This window comes from Sus scrofa, chromosome 6, assembly GCF_000003025.6.
Source record: "Sus scrofa isolate TJ Tabasco breed Duroc chromosome 6, Sscrofa11.1, whole genome shotgun sequence".
NCBI lineage: Eukaryota > Metazoa > Chordata > Mammalia > Artiodactyla > Suidae > Sus > Sus scrofa.
Genome location: NC_010448.4, coordinates 67,283,875 through 67,303,553, shown reverse-complemented (window position 1 = coordinate 67,303,553; position 19,679 = coordinate 67,283,875). Strand labels below are relative to the sequence as shown.

The following is a 19,679-nucleotide window of genomic DNA, read 5'->3' as shown; positions in this document are numbered from 1 at the left end:
GGTGGCCTCAAGAAGGGGGGCAGATAGAGTTGCTCCGGAGCTGTGTCCTTCCCTTCCCCCACCCGGTGGCCTTGTGACCTGGGTCACCTTTGGGAATGGGTTACTCAGCTAGGCTCTGGAGCAGCTTGCTTGCGGCTTACAAGAGAACCGCAAGGTCAGGGCTCCCCCAGGAGCTTAGGGGGCCTCTCTCCTCCCCCACGCAACCACCTGGGGTCTGAGGCCGCCCTCCCCACCCAGACCAGCCTTGCTCTGTCCTCTTGGCCAGAACCCCAGGGCTCCCTCTGGGCCTCTGTGCCCGAGACTCTCAGAGCTGCCCAGCCCAGCCCCCTGCCCCCTCCCCTGCTCCAGAGCCTTGGCCAGGATCCCCAGGACCTGCGTCCTGGGCACCTCACACTCCACATGCCCACCATCCCCTTCTCACAGCTTGCATTGCCCCAGGACTCCCATCTTGGGACTGGCTTTTCTAACTCCTGGGAACTGAAGCCCCCAACCAGGGAGTCAGCCTCCAGTTTACCCCTCCCCCAGCCCCCACTGCCAGTGGGTGTGAGCCCTGCGGGTGCTGCTCGCTCTGTCTCCTCGTGGCCTTTGCCTTCCCACCATCTGCATCTCCCACCTGGAAGGCGCTCCCTTGGGCACCATGCTCCACCGAGTAGGTCTGGGGAGAGGCAGTTGGCACAGGTTCTCTGCCAACTCCATGACCACCTTGCCACTCTGTGCAGCAGACAGGGCTACCTGGCTGCGTGTTCCTTACCCCTCCCTTGTCCCCCAAAGGGTGGTGGCTTGGCCGTCCTCATCTCCCTTTCCCCAGGGCCCAGCCCTGAGCCACCATGGGGCTAACCAGAAGCATCAACTCCCGAACAGACCATGGGACCAGGGACCCCCCGCCCAGGACCCATGAGCCAGGCCAGTCGTTGGCCTCTGCTGCCCCCACCAGCCCACTCCCGGATCCAGGAGGTGGGCTGGCAGGTGAGGGTTGGCTACCTCCTTCTTGAAGGCCTCGGTCTCCACGTGGCGGAGTTTGTTCTTAGTCTGCAGGTAGATGTCAGCTGCTTGGAGCCCCACAGGGGGCTTGGGAGCTGGGTAGCCTGGCGGGGGTGGGGGCAGCTGGGTGTCCGGGGGTGGCGGCGGTGGAGGGAAGCTGGGGGGTGGCGGAGGTGCTCTGGGTCTCTCCACCTTGCCCTGGGGCAGGCTGGGCTCAGGGCTCAGCATGTCCATGTAACTCTGTATATCGGCAGCTCCTGCACTGGAAAGCCCTGGGAAAGAGGGAAGGCTGGGCCTGGGAATTTGCAGAGAGGCTGCCCCAGGACCAAGACCTTCTCCTGCCCAGAGCTGACCTGCCGTGGAAGGAGGCAGGCTCTGGGTGCAGCATGGCACAGCCCCAGGGCCTGCTGCACAGTGCTGGGCCCACCCAGCACAGTGCCACTCTGCTCTTACTGGAGAGAGGCCTGTGCTCAGGTTTAAGGGGAGCTGTGGGCTCTAGGATGGACCTGGAGCCACTTGGAAGATGGAGGGGTGGCTCTTCAGGTCAGATCTGGCAGGACAGGTGGCAGGAGTCCGGACAGCCACACCCCATCTTTGCAGGGTGCCCCGCCAGCTCTGCGGGCTGCCACCTGGTGGCCTGAAGCAAGCATGGCAGGTAGACTGACCCCCTAAGCTCAGGGCGTAGTCAGCACGCATTGGCATGTGTGCCTGGCTTCTGCACAAGTGTGCATTCGTGTACATTTGTGAATATATGTACATGCTTCTTTGTACTTATGAATGTGTTTGCATTGGTCTGTGGACCTGGGGTGTGTGAGCACTCGAGTGTCATGTCATGCAGGCGTTTGCATATATCTGTGTGGCTCCTCGTGTGCGGCTGTGCATTCGCTTCTGAATAGGGCGTGTACGCATGCAGAAGAGTGCACTCTTGAGTGTGAGTAGGGGTGTGTGAAGTCTGGGGAGCATCTTGTGCGTATGTGAGAGAGGATGCTGAATTGAATGTGGGGTGCATGTTGGAGGGGGAGGGTGCCTGTGGATGCGCTGGCTTGTGATGGATGAGTGTCATCTCATCAGAACCAGTGGCCCCTCCTGGGCAGCCTCCAGTGGCAGCTGCGGGCAGAGTGGCCCCATGGTGGCCCTCAGGGCCCACTGGTCTGGCTCCAGGCAGCTCCCCCTCCTCCCTCTTCCCAGGGCCACTCACCACGCAGGGGGCGTCGGCCCTTGATGCTCGAGTGGCTGGAGGAGCAGGAGTCGTAGTTGGAGAGGGTGCTGGTGGGCGAGCTGAGGTCAAAGTTGGGCGGCTGGACCGACACGGTGGTATTGGGCGAGGACATGCCCGAGTCAGGCTGCTTGGTCTCCAGGTCGGCGGATGGATCCCGGGACAGCACGCGGTGCTCCACGCTCTGAGCAGGAGGGGAGGCTGTGAGGGCAGCTGTGCCGGGAAGACCAGCACACCCTGGGCCAGGGGTCCTGCTCAGGCCACCCTTGCCAAGTGAGATCGGTCAAACCGCTTCCCTTTCTGGGCTCCCTCCCCCATCATGAGAGGGTCTCTCAAGTTCTTCCCAGGCTGAGATTCAAGCTGACCCCCCAGCAGCAGGACCTTGGGTTCCTGGGAAACTCCAGACTCTGGAGTAGCCTCGCTCAGGGGGTTAGAGAGATGGACAGGAGGCAGGGCACCGAGCTGGACCTCCAAGTGAGAACAGCCTTGGCACCAGCCTTCTCCCTTCTCATCAGTGGGCAGAGGGCCTGGGCTCCAGTGTCTCTGATGAAGGGGCGAAGGGGCTGCAGTCGGCTAGAACATTTGCAGCAGCAGGGGATAGGGAAGGGGTGCAGGGTCCCATTACCTGGCCAGTAGCCCCTGTCTCCCCCTGCTGGACTGTCGCAAACCCCAACACCAGCCCAGGCCCTGTCTCTTGATGGGGATTTGGGGACAGGATGGGGCCTGGTGTGGCCCAGCTGAGCTGGGTGGAGGGGCAGCCTAAGCTCAGGCTGCCAACCCCACCCCCCCCCCACTGTCTCTGGACCCTCCCGCTTGGCGGCAGGCTGGGGTGGGGACCCTGCTTACGTTGCCCATGCTGGCCCTGCTGCAGGCAAGATCTCTGCTGGCTCGCCTGCTGCCTCCTGCCCAGGCCTGTTCCTCCCTGCCCTGTGCCACCTCCCTGCCTGAGAAGTGTCACAGGCCCCCCGGGAATGGGAGGCAGGCCTGGCACCAGGTAACGGCTCAGCAGCCACGCTCATTGGTCCTGTAATTAGGGGCTCTGCGGGACTGTTTGCCTTTTCTGGGCCAGTATCCTTCATTGCTTGGATCTGTCACTGCCCCAGCTGGGCCCGCCTGGTGAGTGGATCAGGGCCTCCAGGTCCCACCCAGTTCAGGGGGGCCAGGCCCTGCTGCCTAACCCAGGAGCCAAGGGGTGATATAGGAGCTGGGTGTTGGGGGCAGCCCGAAGATGGTCTTTGCTTGGCTGGCAGCAGGGGCAACAATGGTTAGGGGCAAAGACTTTGCAGCTTGGGGTGATGGCTTCAAATTTCATCTCCACCATTGACTGGCTACATGCCTTGGGCAAGCCACTTGTCCTTTCTGTGTGGACCTGAGTTTCTTCATCTATAAGTGGGGAGAACAGTACCGACTGTCCTATGAGGTGGCAAGAAAGGTTTTAAAAGTAAGCGAAGTGCCAGGACATGATGGCTGGTTAATGCCATGCATGTCAACTATTAGCATTATTTTATTGTGATGATTAACTGAGTTACACCATAAGGCATTCGGCTGGGGACCTACCAGGATCAGAATTCAAGGGATGGTGCTTCTTTGCTTGTTGCCTGCGGCCTACGAGCAAAGAAGGTGCTGGAAGGCACCAGGGCTCCGTGCCCACCAACAGAATCAGATTCTCTCAGTGGAAAGGAACCCACCCCGCTGCAGAAATGGCCTTCACGGTGTCCACTCCTGCTTGTATACCCTGATGACAGGGTGCTCACTATCTGTTGGACCCCTGCTCTCTCTGGGTGTCCCTTTCTGGGAGGAAAATCTTCATGGGGACCAGCTGCAGACGCTGACCCCTGGGCCTTGCTGTGCTCTGGAGAACCAGGGTGGCCCTGTATGCTCAAAGACAGGGCAGACCATGCCCTGGGCAGGGGGCCACCTGCCTGCTCTCCTCCAGCCTCATTTTGCAGGCCCTCTTATGGCCTGGCTGCCCCCTTCAGAAGAGGCCCGTGAAGCCAGCCCACTCCCCTCCCTCCTGCTCCAGTGCAGACATTGCAAGAGATGAGGCAGAGCCCTGAACTGGGAGCCACTGCACCTGAGCTCAAGTCCCAGTGGGTTATTCGCGGCTCTGTAACCACAATAAGATAATTTAAAAAGAGTACCATGCGTTTCCGTTATGAAATAACCACATGGTGAGCAAACACAGTGCAGTGGTGAAGAGAGGTAGCTCCAGGCCAGGCCACCTGGCTCCACCATTTAATAACGTGTGATCTTGGGTCTCCTCAAGATTCAGTTTACCCACCTGTGACATGGGGATACCTCAGAGGGTGGTGGTGAGAATTAAATGAGCTAATAACACCTGTGGGCAGGTAAATGCACTTTACGGGTCCCAGCAGCATGTAAGTGTCATTGCTTCTCCAAGCCTTGGCTCTCATCAGGATGAGGCTGGTTCTCCTTTCTTTTTTTTTTTTTTTTTTTTTTTTTTTTGTTTTTGCTTTTTAGGGCCGCACCTGTGCCATATGGAAGTTCCCAGGCTCGGGGGTTCCCAGGCTAGGGGGTCTAATCGGAGCTACAGCTGCCAGCCTACGCCACAGCCACAGCTACACCAGATCTGAGCCTAGTCTGTGACCTACACCACAGCTCATGGCAATCCTGGATCCTTAACCCACTGAGAGAGGCCAGGGATCGGACCTGTGTCCTCATGGATACTAATCAGATTCATTTCTGCTGGGCTACAGTGGGAACGCCCTTCGACATTTTTGCCTCCACCCCTCCTCACACCCCAGTGGTCAGTGGTTCCGGGCTGGGAGGTCCTGTGGGGTGGTGGTCTGGGTACTTACTCGTTGTGGGAGTTTTGGCCAGGGGCTTCACTTCCCTGAACCTCAGCTTCCTCTACGGTAAAAGGGGTAACACCACCTACCTCTCGGGGGAGGTGGGCAGGGTGGGGGTGAAATAATGCAGGGGAGCCGCGCCAGGGGCGTACCAGGTTTTCCACGGTGCGCAGGTAGCGGGTGCAGTGGCTGTGGCCATTGTAGTCTGAGAGGTCGGCGGCCGTATACCCGTCGCGGTCGCGGACGTCCAGCTCCGCGCCGTTCACCACCAGGATCTGGCAGCACTGCAGGGGCGCGCAGTGAGGACCCCTGATCTAGACCTGGGCAGCGCTGTGCTGAGAGCGCGGCGCCAGCAGAGGGCGCCCGCCCCTCCTGCGCGCGCACGGCCTCCCGGCCACGCCCCGTCCCGCCCTCACCTCCAGCTCCCCGTTCTCGGCGGCGTCGTGCAGTGGGGTCCCGCCCCACAGGTCGGCCGAGATCTCGCCACCGTGCAGCAGGAGCCAGCTGAGCACTTTGGCGTGGCCGCGGCTCGCCGCGAAGTGCATGGCCGTGGCGCCGTCCTTGTCCTGCTCCGACAGGCTCACGTCGGTGCAGCTCACCTGGGTGTGAGGAGGCAGGGCAAAGGGGGCGGGGTCTGGGCGCCAGGCCCCTCCTGGCCTCGCCCCCGCCCTGCAGGCCCCGCCCCGCCCGGCCCCCGCCCCCCCCTGTCCCTGAGCTCACCAGCCACACGATGACCGGGCTGTGGCCCATCTGCGCTGCGGCATGCAGCGGGGTCATGCCGTCGTGGGCGCTCAGGTGCGGGTCCGCGCCGCACTCCTGCACCAGGTACTGTGTCACCTCCAAGTGGCCCTCCTGGCACGCCAGGTACAGGGGCGTGGCACCGTTCTTGGTTTGGGCATTCACTCCCCTAGGAAGACACAGCATCCATCGTGGACTCTCAGCTCCTGCCCCCTCCAAGACCTTCTCCGCCCCTCCCTCACTCCCGGGGGCTCTGGAGGGCTGGGAGGGTGAGCTGGAGAAGGCCTAGTCACTGGGCCCCACTGCTCAATTCCCTCTGGACTGAGTCCTGTGCCAGCCTCAAGGTGGTGGTGGGGAACGGGTGTAGGGGATGGGGGGGGGCCCTCTGGCTTGCTCCCCACCTCTCTCCAGCAGCCTCTTTTTTTTTTTTTTTTTTTCCTTTTTATGGCCAGACCCACGGCATATGGAAGTTCCTGCGCTAGAGGTCAAGTCTGCAGTCTACACCACAGCCAGGGCAACACCAGATCCTTAACCCACTGAGGGAGGCCAGGGATGGAAGCAGTATATTGACAGAGACAATTATGGGTCCTTAACCGGCTGCTGAGCCACAACAGGAATTCCACAAATAATTTTTAAGTACAGGAGTTCCCGTCGTGGCGCAGTGGTTAACGAATCCGACTAGGAACCATGAGGTTGCGGGTTCGGTCCCTGCCCTTGCTCAGTGGGTTAACGATCCGGCGTTGCCGTGAGCTGTGGTGTAGGTTGCAGACGCGGCTCGGATCCCGCGTTGCTGTGGCTCTGGCGTAGGCCGGTGGCTACAGCTCCGATTCGACCCCTAGCCTGGGAACCTCCATATGCCGTGGGAGCGGCCCAAGAAATAGCAACAACAACAACAACAACAAAAAAGACAAAAGACAAAAAAAATAAATAAATAAATAAATAAATAATAATTTTTAAGTACAAGTCCCAAATACGGCACAGGGCATATTTCTACCAAACCATTATTTGTTGTTTATCCGAAATTAAGATTTTTTTTAATTTATTTTTTTCCCCACTGTACAGCATGGGGACCAAGTCACACTTACATGTATACATTGAAATTAAAATTCAATTGAGGAGTTCCTGTCGTGGTGCAGCAGAAATGAATCCGACTAGGAGTCATGAGGTTGTGGGTTCGGTCCCTGGCCTCGCTCAGTGGGTTAAGGATCTGGCGTTGCTGTAAGCCGTGGTGTAGGTCACAGATGCGGCTCAGATCCTGTGTTGCTGTGGCTGTGGCATAGGCTGGCAGCTGTAGCTCTGATTCAACCCCTAGCCTGGGAACCTCCATATGTCGTGGGGGCAGCCCTAAAAAAAAAAAAAAAATTCTGTTGAATATCCTGGTGGTGGTTGTTGTCACTCTGGCAGCGCTACAGGTCAGTGCCATCTACCAAGACAGGACTTAGGTCCTATTGTCATTCCCATTTTGCAGAGGGACAACTGAGGCTCCGGCTGTGACTTGCCAAAAGTCACACAGCTGGTAAGTAGTATCTGCGCACACATCTGTCTGTGATGCAGGGCCAGGCACGCAGCAGGGACGAGGGGAGCGAAGGGGGAGAGCAGGGCTGTTCCCCTCCTTCACTCCCTCAGGCCTCCCTGGGGCTCAGCTTGCAGCTGTCACTGCCTCTCATCCCTGCTCCCCAGCTCCCACAGACAGGTCCTACCTGGGGAACCAGCCCCATGACGTGGAGTGCTGCTGGGAAATCGGGAAGCTGGCCTGGGGGCAGGCTGACCCTCAGTTTTCTGATTTCGCAGTGGGTGTGGACACCAAGGTGCAGTTACCAGACGTGAGCACTAGGTGGAGCCATAATCTAGGCCCAGACCCCGGAGCTCCCAGCTGGCGTGGGGACGCGGAGTGGGAGCTTCGACCCTCTGGGAGGGATCAACGCTCTGCGCCCCAGGAAGTGCAATTTTTCATGCGACTTCATATCCTCCCACCCATCTGCCTCCCCCACATAGAGGCTCAGGACATCCATCACACGCTCCACTCCCATCATCCATGCCCTTCCTGCCTTATCCAGTTGCCAGCCAAGAGTCCATTCATGTGGGCATTAAGCCACCTACTCCTCCATCTGCCCACTCCCCCACCCTCTTATCCCCCACCTGTGTCTTAGCCCCTCCCTCTCATGCTCCTCAAACCCTCCCGGCTGATTCCTCCCCGTCCCTAAAACCCCATCCCTGTCCTCTTCCCTGATTCCTGACCTCTGGCTGCCTGCAGCCCCCACCAGGCACCCAGTTCCAGCCTCCTCCATCCTCCTGGCAGGGGAAACCCCCTCCTCAGACACAGCTGTCATTTGTTGGGGCTGGCACCGAGCCTGGGACCGTGCCTGGCTGCCCGCTTTTACCCCACCTGTGTGAGTAGTGGTGGGGAGTGGTGTCACTAGCTGGTGTTGCAGACAGACACCCACCCACAGGCCTCACCTCGGGAACACACTGGCTCTGGGCCACCAGCCTCCACGCCCCAGTGCCCGCGTCACCCCCCACACACATTCACATGCTGGTGCATCAGCAACAGCCTATTTAATATTGCATGACCGACACTCAGTGGCCTGAATTATTCACCCCGTATCCAAGGCACAGCGAGTGCTGGGGTCCTGGGGATTGGAGACTGGAGGGCCACCACCCAGGGCCCACCAGGCTCTCTCAGGGGAGGCCTGAGGCAATGTGCAGGGCTCAGGGCACCCAAACTGGAGCCCAGTTCTCCCAGTCCACCCTGCTTGGCCGGTATCCACACCCACAGGTGCCCAGCTAGCCTGAGAAGGTCTCAGGAGGTCTGAGAAGCTGGCACAGAGCAGGCCCTGAGCAGGAGGGGGCAGTCGGCCCATAGCCTCCTGCTGGGCCACTGGCTGACACCCCCAGCTGAAGTCCTAGGTTCAGAGAAAGCACACAGTCACCCAATCTGGAGCCATAGCATCCAGCCTGGAAGAACCCAGAACGCCTGGCAGATAGATAAATGCGCTGGGGTGGGCAAGGGGGTCCCGGCCTCGGAGGCAAGAAAGGGCCCTTGGGTGCTCACTGGGGAGAACTGTAAAAATACGGATGCGTATGAGGAGTAAAATAAATAATCAGGATGGAGAGAGAAATGAATTTACAGGGCAGTAGTGACAAGGATACTGATGAGAGAGACGGCACCCTCCACTGAACAGTCTCCCAGCCACAGCTGGGGATGAGCACAGCCCCATGTTCTCCAGCTCGTCCTCCCAGTGACCTTATGGACAAGGTGGCAGCATCCCAACATCCTTCCCCTTTGATAGATGAGGAGCCGGGAGCACCGAGGGCTTAGGATCACTTGGGAGACAGGACCTGGGGTGAGAAGGACCTGGGGTAGGAACACCTCACAAGCTGTGTCTTGCCTCTCGTCTATGTTCAGAGCCATTGATGAAGGGAGGCTAGTAACTGTCCCTGAGACCCGCCTGGAGAGCCCTCAGCAAGGCCTGTGCCATCGCTGTATTTGTGTGTGTGTGTGTGCTTTTTAGGGCCGCACCAGTGGTATATGGAAGTTCCCAGGCCAGGGGTTGAATCAGAGCCACAGTTGCCAGCCTACACCACAGCCACAGCAATGCCGGATCCTTAACCCACTGAGCAAGGCCAGAGATCGAACCCGCATCCTCAGGGATATTAGTTGGATTCATTTCTGCTGCACCATGCCGAGAACGCCTTCTTCTTCTTCTTTTTTTTTTTTTTTTCAAACAGAACTTTCTTTTTTTTTGCTTTTTAGGGCTGCACTGGTGGCAAATGGAAGTTCCCAGGCTAGGGGTCCTATCAGAGGTGTAGCTGCTGGCCTACGCCACAGCCACAGCAACGCAGGATCTGAGCCGCCTCTGTGACTTACACCACAGCTCATGGCAACGCCAGATCCTTAACCCATTGAACAAGGCCAGGGATCGAACCCACAACCTCATGATTACTAGTCAGATTCGTTTCCTCTGCGCCACAATGGGAACTCTCATCGCTGTTTTTTTTGGATCGCTCTTCCCTGTGTCGGGCTGGGTGCGCTGCTGCCCTGGGGTGTCCAGCCGGCCCCGCACCAGCAAGGGCCAGGCCAGGCAGCATTTGCCGTGGAGAGTTGTGGCTTAGAGGAGAGGGGCGGGGTCCCGGGGGACCTCTGGCCTGAAGACCCTGCCTGGATCCAGCACATCAAGTTCTGGCCAAAGAGACACCATGGGTGGATGGGTCGGTCCCAGGCCCTGCCCTCTGCCCTGGCCTCTGCCCTGCGCTCCGACTCTGCAGCCCACTGCACAGGGCCCCAGGCATGTTCTTCAACCTCCTGAGCCTCAGTTTCTACAGATGCTCATCACAACTGTCCAGCTTCTCTGTGCCTTTTCTGAGAGATGGAAGAAGCAGCTTGAAACATTGCAAGTTTCAGAGTTCCCGTTGTGGCTCAGTGCGTTAAGAACCTGACTGGTATCCATGAGGACACGGGTTCGCTCCCTGGCCTCAGTTAATGGGTTAAGGATTCGGGGTTTCCGTGGGCTGTGGTGTAGGTTGCAGACGTGGCTTGGATCCTGAGTTGCTGTGGCTATGGTGTAGGCTGGTAGCTACAGCTCTGATTAGACCTCTGGCCTGGGAACCTTCACATGCTGCAGGTGCGGCCCTAGAAAAGGCAAAAAGACCAAAAAAACAAAAGAAAAAGAAAAAAAAAAAACAAAAAAAGACAATGCGGAAGGGTCACCTTGGGTGACACAAAAGAAACACAGAAGGCTTGTGAGGGGTTGTAGGAAATCTCTGTCCGAGGTTGGTGCCAGTCTAATGCTACAGCTGCCACAAGAACAAGGAGTGCTGCCCGCGGAGGCGGGTTCAGGTCCAAGAACATTTCTCCCCCACCCCCCACCTCCGCAGACTACCAATAATTTCTGCCCCCAGGAGGTCTGGAGGGGTTAGACCCGGTTGTGGGCTAAGGCTGCTCGGAACCGAGACTCTCCGGGCCTTTGGCGGTTCTCTCTTACCCTCCACCCACCCCTCCTGGCTTATCTGAAATGATCCCAAGTTAGGCCTGGCCTGGGGGAAGAAATGCAGCCCTGATCTGAGGAAGATTCTAGAACATTCTGCTTTACATCTATTCCAGCAGCCAAGCCTGGAGTATTTCCAGAAGAAACTACGCTTGTCTGCAGTTCTCCCAGGCTTCCGGGCCCTTCTGACCCTCGAGGAAGCCAAGCGTGGCCCCTTTCAGGCCTCTGCCCATTCCAGTTCCACCTGCAATTCTCCCACGCCCGCTCTTGGCATGCTGGCCCTCCCCCACTTCAGCGCTCGACCCCCTCTGTGGAAAGAACTTCCTACAAACTACCCCGATTCACCTCATAGCACCTGTCACTCTGAAACTGTCCTGTCGCTTTTCTCTTTCATTTGAGGGACACGTATCACGAGGCTGCCATGTGCCAGGCTGGGGCAAAGCAGTGGAAATAGCAGATCCCTGCCCTCTCAAGCTGGGTTTCACCAGGGCTGCCCAATGCACCCTGACACACTGGCAAGAACGCCTCTGCGTGTGGCACATGCTCATGACCTGTATCCCTCTCCGCCCTGGAGCCCCCATCAAAAGTCGGCCCCACGAAGATAAGGACTCAATAACGCCCTCGTGCTGCTGGGGCTGGGCCCTTGGGGCACATCCGGATGCTGGCTGTAGAGGGATTAACATGGGAGGAGCCCTTGATGCCTCCTCGCACTTGGCCTCTGCTGGTCTGGTTGCCAGACATGCAGCGCTGTCCAAGGTCACGTGCAGTGTGCAGCACAGAGGCCAGGCAGGTGGAGCAGCGCAGGTGATGAGGGAAGCAGTGGGAGGTGACGTGTGGGGGACCAAAGCCAGGAGGACCTCTGGGGCACCATAAGGAAGTGGCCTTGCCTGTTCACGAGCGAGGAGCCTCACGATCTCAACCGTGGGCATGGCTGGCCAGGGAGAGGGCAGGGGCCAGGGCAGAGAGGCCAGGTGGGGCCACAGTGGCATGACAGGCTCAGACCAGGAGCTGCTGGTGGAGGTGAAGGCTGTCCCCATCGAGGGGGCTTCTCCTGATTCCATCTGGAGCCCCCCATTTTTTTCTTTTTAGGCCCACATCTACAGCACATGGAACTTCCTGGGCTAGAGGTCAAATTGGAGCTGCGGTTGCCAGCCTATGCCACAGCCATGGCATCTTGGGATCTGAGCTGCATCTGCAACCTATACTGCAGTGGGAGACAGGGCCAGAGAGGGGCGTAGTTTGGCCAAGGCCACAGAGGGAGCTGGGGGGACTGAGGCTGGTCCTTCGGCCTCTTGGAGACACCACTTCTGTATCTGCAGCACCACAAGGCAGGGACATCAGTCCGGTCGGTGCACCCACGTAACCCTGGCCCTTGGAAGACAGCCTGGCCCAGAGGAGAGGCTCAGTAAACATTCATTGGATGAGCCCATCTGTAAAATGGGCTGATTGTAGAGCTACTGCTGAGGGCAAGGCTCACTACTGCCTGGCATCAGCTCCCCTTGTAGGCACTCGGTGGGTGGGAGCTGGTTGGAGAGCTTATCCTGACTGCTGGACAGTTTCCGATCTTTGCCCCAAGGCAGGGGGCCCCAGCGACGAAGGCCCCTGCAGGGAGCTGCCATTGATAATCTTGGGCCAACTGGATTTCCAGCTCCGTGTGGGGCTGGGGGGAAGGAAAGGCCTGGAGCCCTGTCCCGACTCTCCCCAGCCTTGATGCTCAGGCCTAAGGGTCGCAGCTGAGTCCAGGATTCCCTCTGGCTACTCCAGGGCCCAGGGGGTGCGGGAAGGACATGGTCAAGATAGAACAAGCATAAGATGGTTCCTGGGCCCCAGGACCCTGCAGGCCAGGTGATCAGGAGCTCCGAGGGCAACCTGCTTCTCGCCCCTTCTGAGCTCCAGATGGGGATGTGGCCCTGGCCTGCCGCCCTCCTACCCAAGGCGTGACACAGCCAAGCTCCTGCCAGCATTTCCACCCCCCCCCCAGCTGAAGAACTCTTTTTCCCCAGGGGGTTCAGAGGGAGGGTCCCGAGGAGAGCAGCCCCTGAAGTCACTGTGGCAGTTCCTCTGCAACTGGAGGAGTGGCGGGTGGGTACAGGCTGTTCCTGCACGTTCTTGTTTTTATTTTTTATTTTTTTGCTTTTTGGGGCCACACCTGCAGCATATGGAGGTTCCCAGGCTAGGGGTCGAATCAGAGCTACAGCTGCCGGCCTCCACCACAGCCACAGCAGCAACTCAGGATCCAAGCCGCGTCTGTGACCTACACCACAGCTCACAGCAACACAGGACCCTTAACCCATTGAGTGAGGCCAGGGATTGAACCCTCAACCTCACATTTCCTAGATAGATTCGTTTCTGTGGCACCACAACGAGCACTCCATGTTCCTGCAGCTTCGAATCCTTTCTAACACCCCGAAGTGCACCCCAGCATTAACGGGCCCTCCCCCAGGCCGCCAGCCTTCCTCTCCTCTGCTGCTTGTCGCTCCTGCCGCCTCCCTGGCGGATCAGGTTTCCCACTGGTCGGAGCTCTTCCTCCCTCACCTGAGCCCTGGTGAATAATTCACAGCGTTTCACAGCAGGCTGGGGAGGCTCAAGAGAGCGGAGGCGCTGCCTCCAGAGCCAGGCTGCTTGGGTCCCCTGACTGCACCCTGCAGCCTAGGGCAGCCCGAGCCTCCACCCCTCCCCAGCTCCCAGCCCTGAGGTGTCCCCCCCCCCCCGGGCCTTGGGGAGCCGGAGTGTCTGCCTCCAAGGCAGGAAGTGGGCACTGGCCTCCAGTCCCCCAGCCAGCCGGCCCTCCTCAACTCCCAGGCCCCCTCTCCTGCCTGAGCCCAGCCTGGGAACCACACAAAGGACCTCCTTATCAGCCAGGTCACACATCCTCGCTGCGGGATCGGAGCCCCAGTCCCCTGTCCGCTTCTCTGAGATTCATCAGCCTGGGCCATCTGGCCACAGAGTCAGCACCAGGGCCCAATTATGGCCAGCACCACAGCATGGATTAGGAGGGAGTGGGGTCCCCCGGGGCCTGGGCCCCCAAGGGTGTCCCCAGCCCATCCCACGGCTTTCGAAGGCTGGAATCCGAGCCCACGGAGGCTCATCCAGGACCCAGACTTCTTGGTGAGGGGGGCTCAGAAGCCAGCCTGGGGCCTCACACCCCACCCCAGTACTTCTAGGGGCAGGCTCAGAGCCCCTCAGTTCACACCACTGGAGCTAACCTGCTGTTGCCATCAGCCTGACTTCCCAGGGCCCATTACATACGATGGGGGAGGCTGGCGGGTGCAAGCGGATGACCACGGCCTGTCTCATCTCTCTTAGGACCTTGTGTTAAATGGAGTGGGGGGAAGGCACAGGTGCAGCTCCGCAGCCCCAACCTGGGGAGTCCACCTCGGGCGTCTGGGACCAGGCCCCTGCTGATGGCTGCAGGCCTGGGAGCCTGCATTGAAGGTGTCTGGGGCCCTCCTCCTCGAAATCCCACTGATCTTTTTTTCCTTTTAGGGCCACACCGCGGCTTATGGAGGTTCCCAGGCTAGGGGTCGAATTGGAGCCGCAGATGCCGGCCTGTGCCACAGCCACAGCAACGCGGGATCTGAGCTGCATCTGCGACCCACACCACAGCGCATGGCAACACTGGATCCTTAATCCACTGAGCAAGGCCAGGGATCAAACCTGCATCCTCATGGACACTAGTCAAGTTCATAACTGACTGAGTCACAGAGGGAACTCTGAAATCCCACCGATTTTGATGTGACCAGACCCAGCCTGTCCAAAAGCAGAGAATTCGTGCCCAAGTGGTGGCCAGTGGCCTCTGGCAGAGAGGGCTGTGAGGAGACCCCAGGCCCGCCGGTGTACCTGCTGCTCTTCCATGAACCAACCAGCGAACCCCTTGCTTAGCAAGAACCAGCCAGCTCAACCCGCCAGCCTGGGCCCAGCCTGGGTCTCTGGGCTGCTCTACATCTGCATCAGAGCGACTGTACCCAAGAGGCTCCAGGGACATGCTGGTCTCCTGCCTGCTCCCTGGTGGCCCGTGGCTGGGCAGGTGCCCTCAGGAGCGAAGCCAGCGGTGAGCAGACCCTCTCACCTGTGACCACTCTCCTCCTGAGGCTGGGTCCTCTGTCACCCCTAATTTCCCAGGTACCCACACAAACTGACAAAGGTCACCAGTCAGAGCCCCCGTGTGTCAGGTCCCTGGGGGCACTGGTGTCCCACTCCCTCAGTCAGGTTCTGGGTGGCTTTCCCCCAGAACCCCTTCCACCCTCCAGGTGCACCTAAGACCTGGCTCCCTCCGTCCCCCAGGATTCCCCCATTCCCATGCTCTGCATTGAACCCCACTCTTTGGCACACACCCACTCCACCCTGGGGAGCACCCAGCCTATTGCTCAGCTGCTTTCTCAGACCAGCCCCTGGCTGAGGGCCCTGGAGGTGGGAATGACCAGCTGGTCACAGGAGATGACAAGCTGCTCTCTGACAGGCCAGGGGGTGGCGCGGAGGTAGGGGGCAGTCTGGGCAGTTGGCCCCTCTCCCTTCACTGCTTGATGACTGACTAGGGGTCTAGGAGATGCCCCAGTCTCTCTACCCCACTGCCTATTTAGAACCCTCTTGCCAATGAGCACAGGCCAGAGCTAGAGAGCCACCTGCTGCAGGCCCGGAAGTGTCCCGGACGGAGGAAGGGATCTTGGCCTCTGTGCCCAGCCTCTCAAGTGCAGCTGCATGTACTTGGAGAGCGTCTGCTCATAGGGCCCTGGGGCGAGTGGCTGCGGGCAGCTGGCCAGGAGGGGGGATATTTTGGCTTGGATAGGAGCTGTCTCAGCCAGGCCCCTGGCCACTGGGATGGCCCAGAAGCAGGAACTCCCCTGGAATGTGGGAGGAGCATGGCCAGGTTCAGGCATCCCCAGAAATCTGTCCCCCCAAGTGTCCCCCTCTCCCTCGAGGAGTGTCCTTACTCAGGATGGTGCCTGAGGAGCAGCCTCAGGGAGGGGAAGTCTCCTTTGGCGGCAGCATAGTGAACAGGCAGGGCGCCTGTGTCTGTGGCCGCGGTGGGGTCCCCACCGCCGTTACGCAGAAGCCAGTTCACCACTTCAGGGTGGCCGAAGCGGGCAGCCAGATGCAGGACTGTGGCACCGGAATTGTCTTTGTCCTGTGGGAGGAGAGCCCTTCGTCCTAAAGCCTGGCCCCGCCCCTGTCCCTGCATCCCACCTGCCACGGGGGCGGTTCTGTCCCCGAGCACCTCACGGGCCCTCTTTGAACCTCAGTCCCTGGGGACACCACCACGCCATCCGTGCTGGGCTTTCGAGGCCTGCAGGTCACAACTGTGAAGTGTCTGTACACAGCAGGATTTCAGGACGTCCTACCTTGTCATGGTCCCGTAGGAGCACCTGTCACCCAGGTGTTCAGGTAACACCTAAGGGAGTCACTGGGCCAGGAAAGGTGGGCTCTTGGGGCCGCACCAGGCTGCAGTCAGGGTTGTGGAGGGCACCTCCTGAGTCCAACGTTCCCCCCCCACCAGGTGTCATGGGGAAAGAGGTCTCAGATTGATGTACCCCCACAGCCCAACCTCAGTGCAGAGAACGCCCCCAGCTGGCAGACTCCCTGCTCCCAGCCCCCAGGGAACAGGCTGTGTCCCTGGAGGAGGAAGCCTCTGGCGACTGGTGGGCAGGGCCCCAGGCAGTTTGCCAGCGGAGGTAGGTATGGGCTAGAGGCAGCTTGGGCAAAAGACCCCTCTCCCAGGCTGCCCAGAGGGGGCGGGCCGATGGTTTGGGCCCTGAACTGCTGAAGGGGCCATCCAGGCACCCAGGTGTGTGTGTCTCTTCTAGAAAGGGTCTGGCATGGATGCTGCTTATGTGACCTGCAGGCCAGAGGACAGTCACCGAGAGCCCAGAGGTCTGGACTCTGAGGTGGGGAGTTTGGGAGTGTGGGCACTGGTCCTAGAACAGAATGAGCTCCCAGCACTGAGGGCATGGGATGACGGAGAGGTGGGCGGGGAGCTGGGCAGGGGGGCAGGGCAGCAGTGAGAGGCAGCGGGTTTACTAGGAAGCCCCTTGGCCCCGTGGGAACAGGTGTGGGCCAGGCATCTCCAGCTTAAGGAAGATGAATCTCAGCAGCAGAACATCCGAGGCTCCTCCAAGAAGTGTAAAAGGTAGAGTTCCCTGGTGGCGCAGGGGGTGGAGAATCTGGCATTGTCACTGCTATGGCCCGGGTCCGACACTTGGCCTGAGAAATTCCGCATGCCATGGGCGCCCCCCTCAAAACAAAGAATGCAGAAAGAAAAGAGGGAACAGAGGAAATGGGCCTGGGGGCTCGACAGGGAAGCCATGGTGGGGCTCTGGGGTGAGGGGCAAACAAATGGGCCAGACCCGAGGCAGGGAGGCAGGGGAGGGAGAGCAAACAGCCCATAGGAAGCCGAGGACACCGCTGAGAGGCCTCTGTGTGTGCCACGCTCAGGGAAGAGGATTGGTTCAGTCTGTCCTCTTGAGCGCAGGGGACAAGGCTGGCTAGAGGTGACCCAGACTGGACCAGCTCCTGAGAAAGGCCCTCGATTCCCTCTGGCCTCGGGGACTGGGTCTGAGGCTCCAGGGGGTCCTGATGGCTCTGGGCTTCTGGGCGAGGGTGGCAGTAAGGAAAGGACCACAGGCCTATGGCCTGTCCCCAGGGCTCCAACAGCTACGTGGGTCCCCCCGGAGCCTCACGTGCTGTAGCCCACACCTTAAAGCTGCTTATCTCTCTGGGCTGAGCAGGGCCCCAGATCCAGGTCATCCTCCCCGACACACACACTTCCGCCCCCAGCACCCAGGCCCCAAGGCTAGAGGGCGGGAGACCTGATAAGCTGGGCACAGGGCCACCTGCTCCTTCTCCTCCTCTACAGGGGCTGGGAGGGCTTCCAGCCAAGGATCGACACTGGGATCTGGGAGGCACACTGCCTCCCAGAAGAGTGGGCATGGACCACGTGCCAGGAACTCCTGATAACAGAGCTTGCCAGGAGATAAGGGCCGTCTCCCAGGAAGGGTGGGATGGGGGGCTTTGCCTGAGACCAAAGGTGGGGGATGGACCTGGCCACCCTTCTGGTACAGCCACCCGGCCCCTGCCTCCTCTCCATCCATATCCAGTTAACGGTGGTCTTGCTCGGTGGAAAATCAGCTCTGGTTCCTCCCTTCACTGGCTTTTCCCCTGCAACCAGAGCATCGCGCAGATTCCTGACCAGCCTACAGGACCCTCGAGGACCTGGCCCTGCTGGCTTCTCCCTCCCTCCTGGCTCCAAAGATGCTCGCTCCCCTGCCATCCCTGCCACGGGACAAGACTGTGTCCCCTCAAGGCTTTGTCCTTCTTGCTCCACGTGTGTGGAACTCTCTGACTGTCCCCTGGTCACTTCTTTCCCATCAGCCAAGACTCTCGTTGAAGGTCATTCCTCGCGGATGCCCTCCCTGGCCACCTTGTCCAGGCAGTTCCCGGGGGCAAACAGTGCCTGAAGGTACCTGGTTTACTTTCCAGCCCGAGGTTTTGCTGTCTGTTGCCCTGATGGACTGGCAGCGGCAAGAGAGGAGCACACCTGAATCCCCAGGGCCAAGGACCTGCTGGATGCTCTCTTTGCAGCAGGATTGAGCAGGAGAGCTACCTATCAGGGCCTGAGCTGCCTCCTTCTCCAGCTCAGGAGAGGCAGACTGGCTGATCCCAGCTGCAGGGAGGGGGGCACTGAGTGAGACCAGGTGGGGTCTCGGGGTGGAAAGACTGAGGCTGGGCTGAAGGAGCTGGGAGGCGGAAAGCTGCTGAGGTCCTGAGTCAGCTCAGGTCCTGGGAGGCACCCCTCTTCCCAAGCCCCGACTCCACCCCCACTGCTGGCCATGAGGAAACGTGCAACTGAGCCTGGGATGAGCCAAGGGTTTGTGCCCCTCCCCTTTCCAGACCTGATCCTGGAGGACGGGGGCTTCGGATTCTGCTGCCCAAGGCCCTGGTACCCCTCCCACTCTCCAGGGCTGCCTGGCTCCGTGTGTTCCCCAGCCCCAGCTTAAATACTATCCCAGCTGAGCCCCATTCTATTCTGGTTTCCTATCACCCAGGTGCTCTTCTAGGCGGCGGCCAGGCTTGCCAGAGCAGCTGCCCGGTTCTCAACCTGGGGAGCCCACCCTGCCCAGGTCCTCTGGTGGGAGTCCGAGGGAGGCTCAGCGGGAGGTTCCCGGCCCACTCATCCCTGAGCCCCGCGGGCCCCTGGCCAGAACTCCCTGCTGGGGCGGAGGGGGCCTCCCGGGCGCCCAGGAAGTGGCCGGACTCACCTGCACTCCGCAGCCGCCCTGTGAGAGCAGCCACTGCAGGCAGGCGAGGTGGCCGGTGGCGGCGGCGTCGTGGGCCGGCGTGGCGCCGTTGCGCGCGCGGGCCGCGGCGGGCAGGGCCGCCTCTTCCACCAGGAAACGCAGGCAGTGCAGTTTGCCGGCGCGGGCCGCGTGGTGCACCGGCAGCGCGTCCAGCGGGTCGCGCAGCGAGGGCCCCAGCAGGCGGGCGGCGTGCAGGGACCGCAGCACGTCCAGGTCGCCCTGCCGCGCCGCCTGCAGCGCCTGCTCCAGGGCCATGGTGCCGCCCGCGGCGCCGCGACCCGCGCTCAGCGCGTTCCCCGGGGCGCCATGCCCCTGCCCTCGGGCCCCGGGAGAGCCCGCGGCGCGGCCGTCGGGGGTCTGCCGGTCGGGAGGCGGAGCGGCTGCCGGCCCGGTCTCTGCCCCGCGCTGCCTCGCCCGCTCCGCTCCGCCTCCGCCGCGCTCTGGGCCCGGGGCCCCAGCGGCGACCCGCTTAAGCCTCGGGCCCGCCCCCCGCCCCGCCCCCGCCCCGCCCCGCGTCGCCCGAGTCCCTCTCCCGCCTCCGCCGCGGCCGCAGAGGCCGTGCGCCCAGGGACTTCTCTCCTAACTTCCCTCCCGTCCACAAGGAGACCACGGAGGGTGGCCAGACTGGGTTCGAATTCAAGAGCCCTCCGGGCGCTGT

The 19,679-nt window shown here is 60.5% G+C and overlaps 1 protein-coding gene across 4 annotated transcripts in view; it reads right to left on the bottom strand.

Moving 5' to 3' along the window:
• ESPN (espin) overlaps window positions 1-19,448 on the bottom strand; it is a 32,472-nt gene extending 13,024 nt beyond the window's left edge. For 2 of the 4 annotated variants that reach the window (XM_021095253.1, XM_021095254.1), the window contains exons 1-7: window positions 18,983-19,448; window positions 15,662-15,855; window positions 5,728-5,914; window positions 5,424-5,606; window positions 5,160-5,291; window positions 2,180-2,381; window positions 982-1,253 (exon numbers count right to left, since the gene is read on the bottom strand). In XM_021095253.1, coding sequence (XP_020950912.1) covers window positions 982-1,253; window positions 2,180-2,381; window positions 5,160-5,291; window positions 5,424-5,606; window positions 5,728-5,914; window positions 15,662-15,855; window positions 18,983-19,276 — 1,464 coding nt within the window. In that variant the 5' untranslated portion in view covers window positions 19,277-19,448. The remainder of the gene's footprint in view (window positions 1-981; window positions 1,254-2,179; window positions 2,382-5,159; window positions 5,292-5,423; window positions 5,607-5,727; window positions 5,915-15,661; window positions 15,856-18,982) is intronic. The other 2 variants (XM_003127530.4, XM_021095255.1) reach the window with 1 other exon arrangement.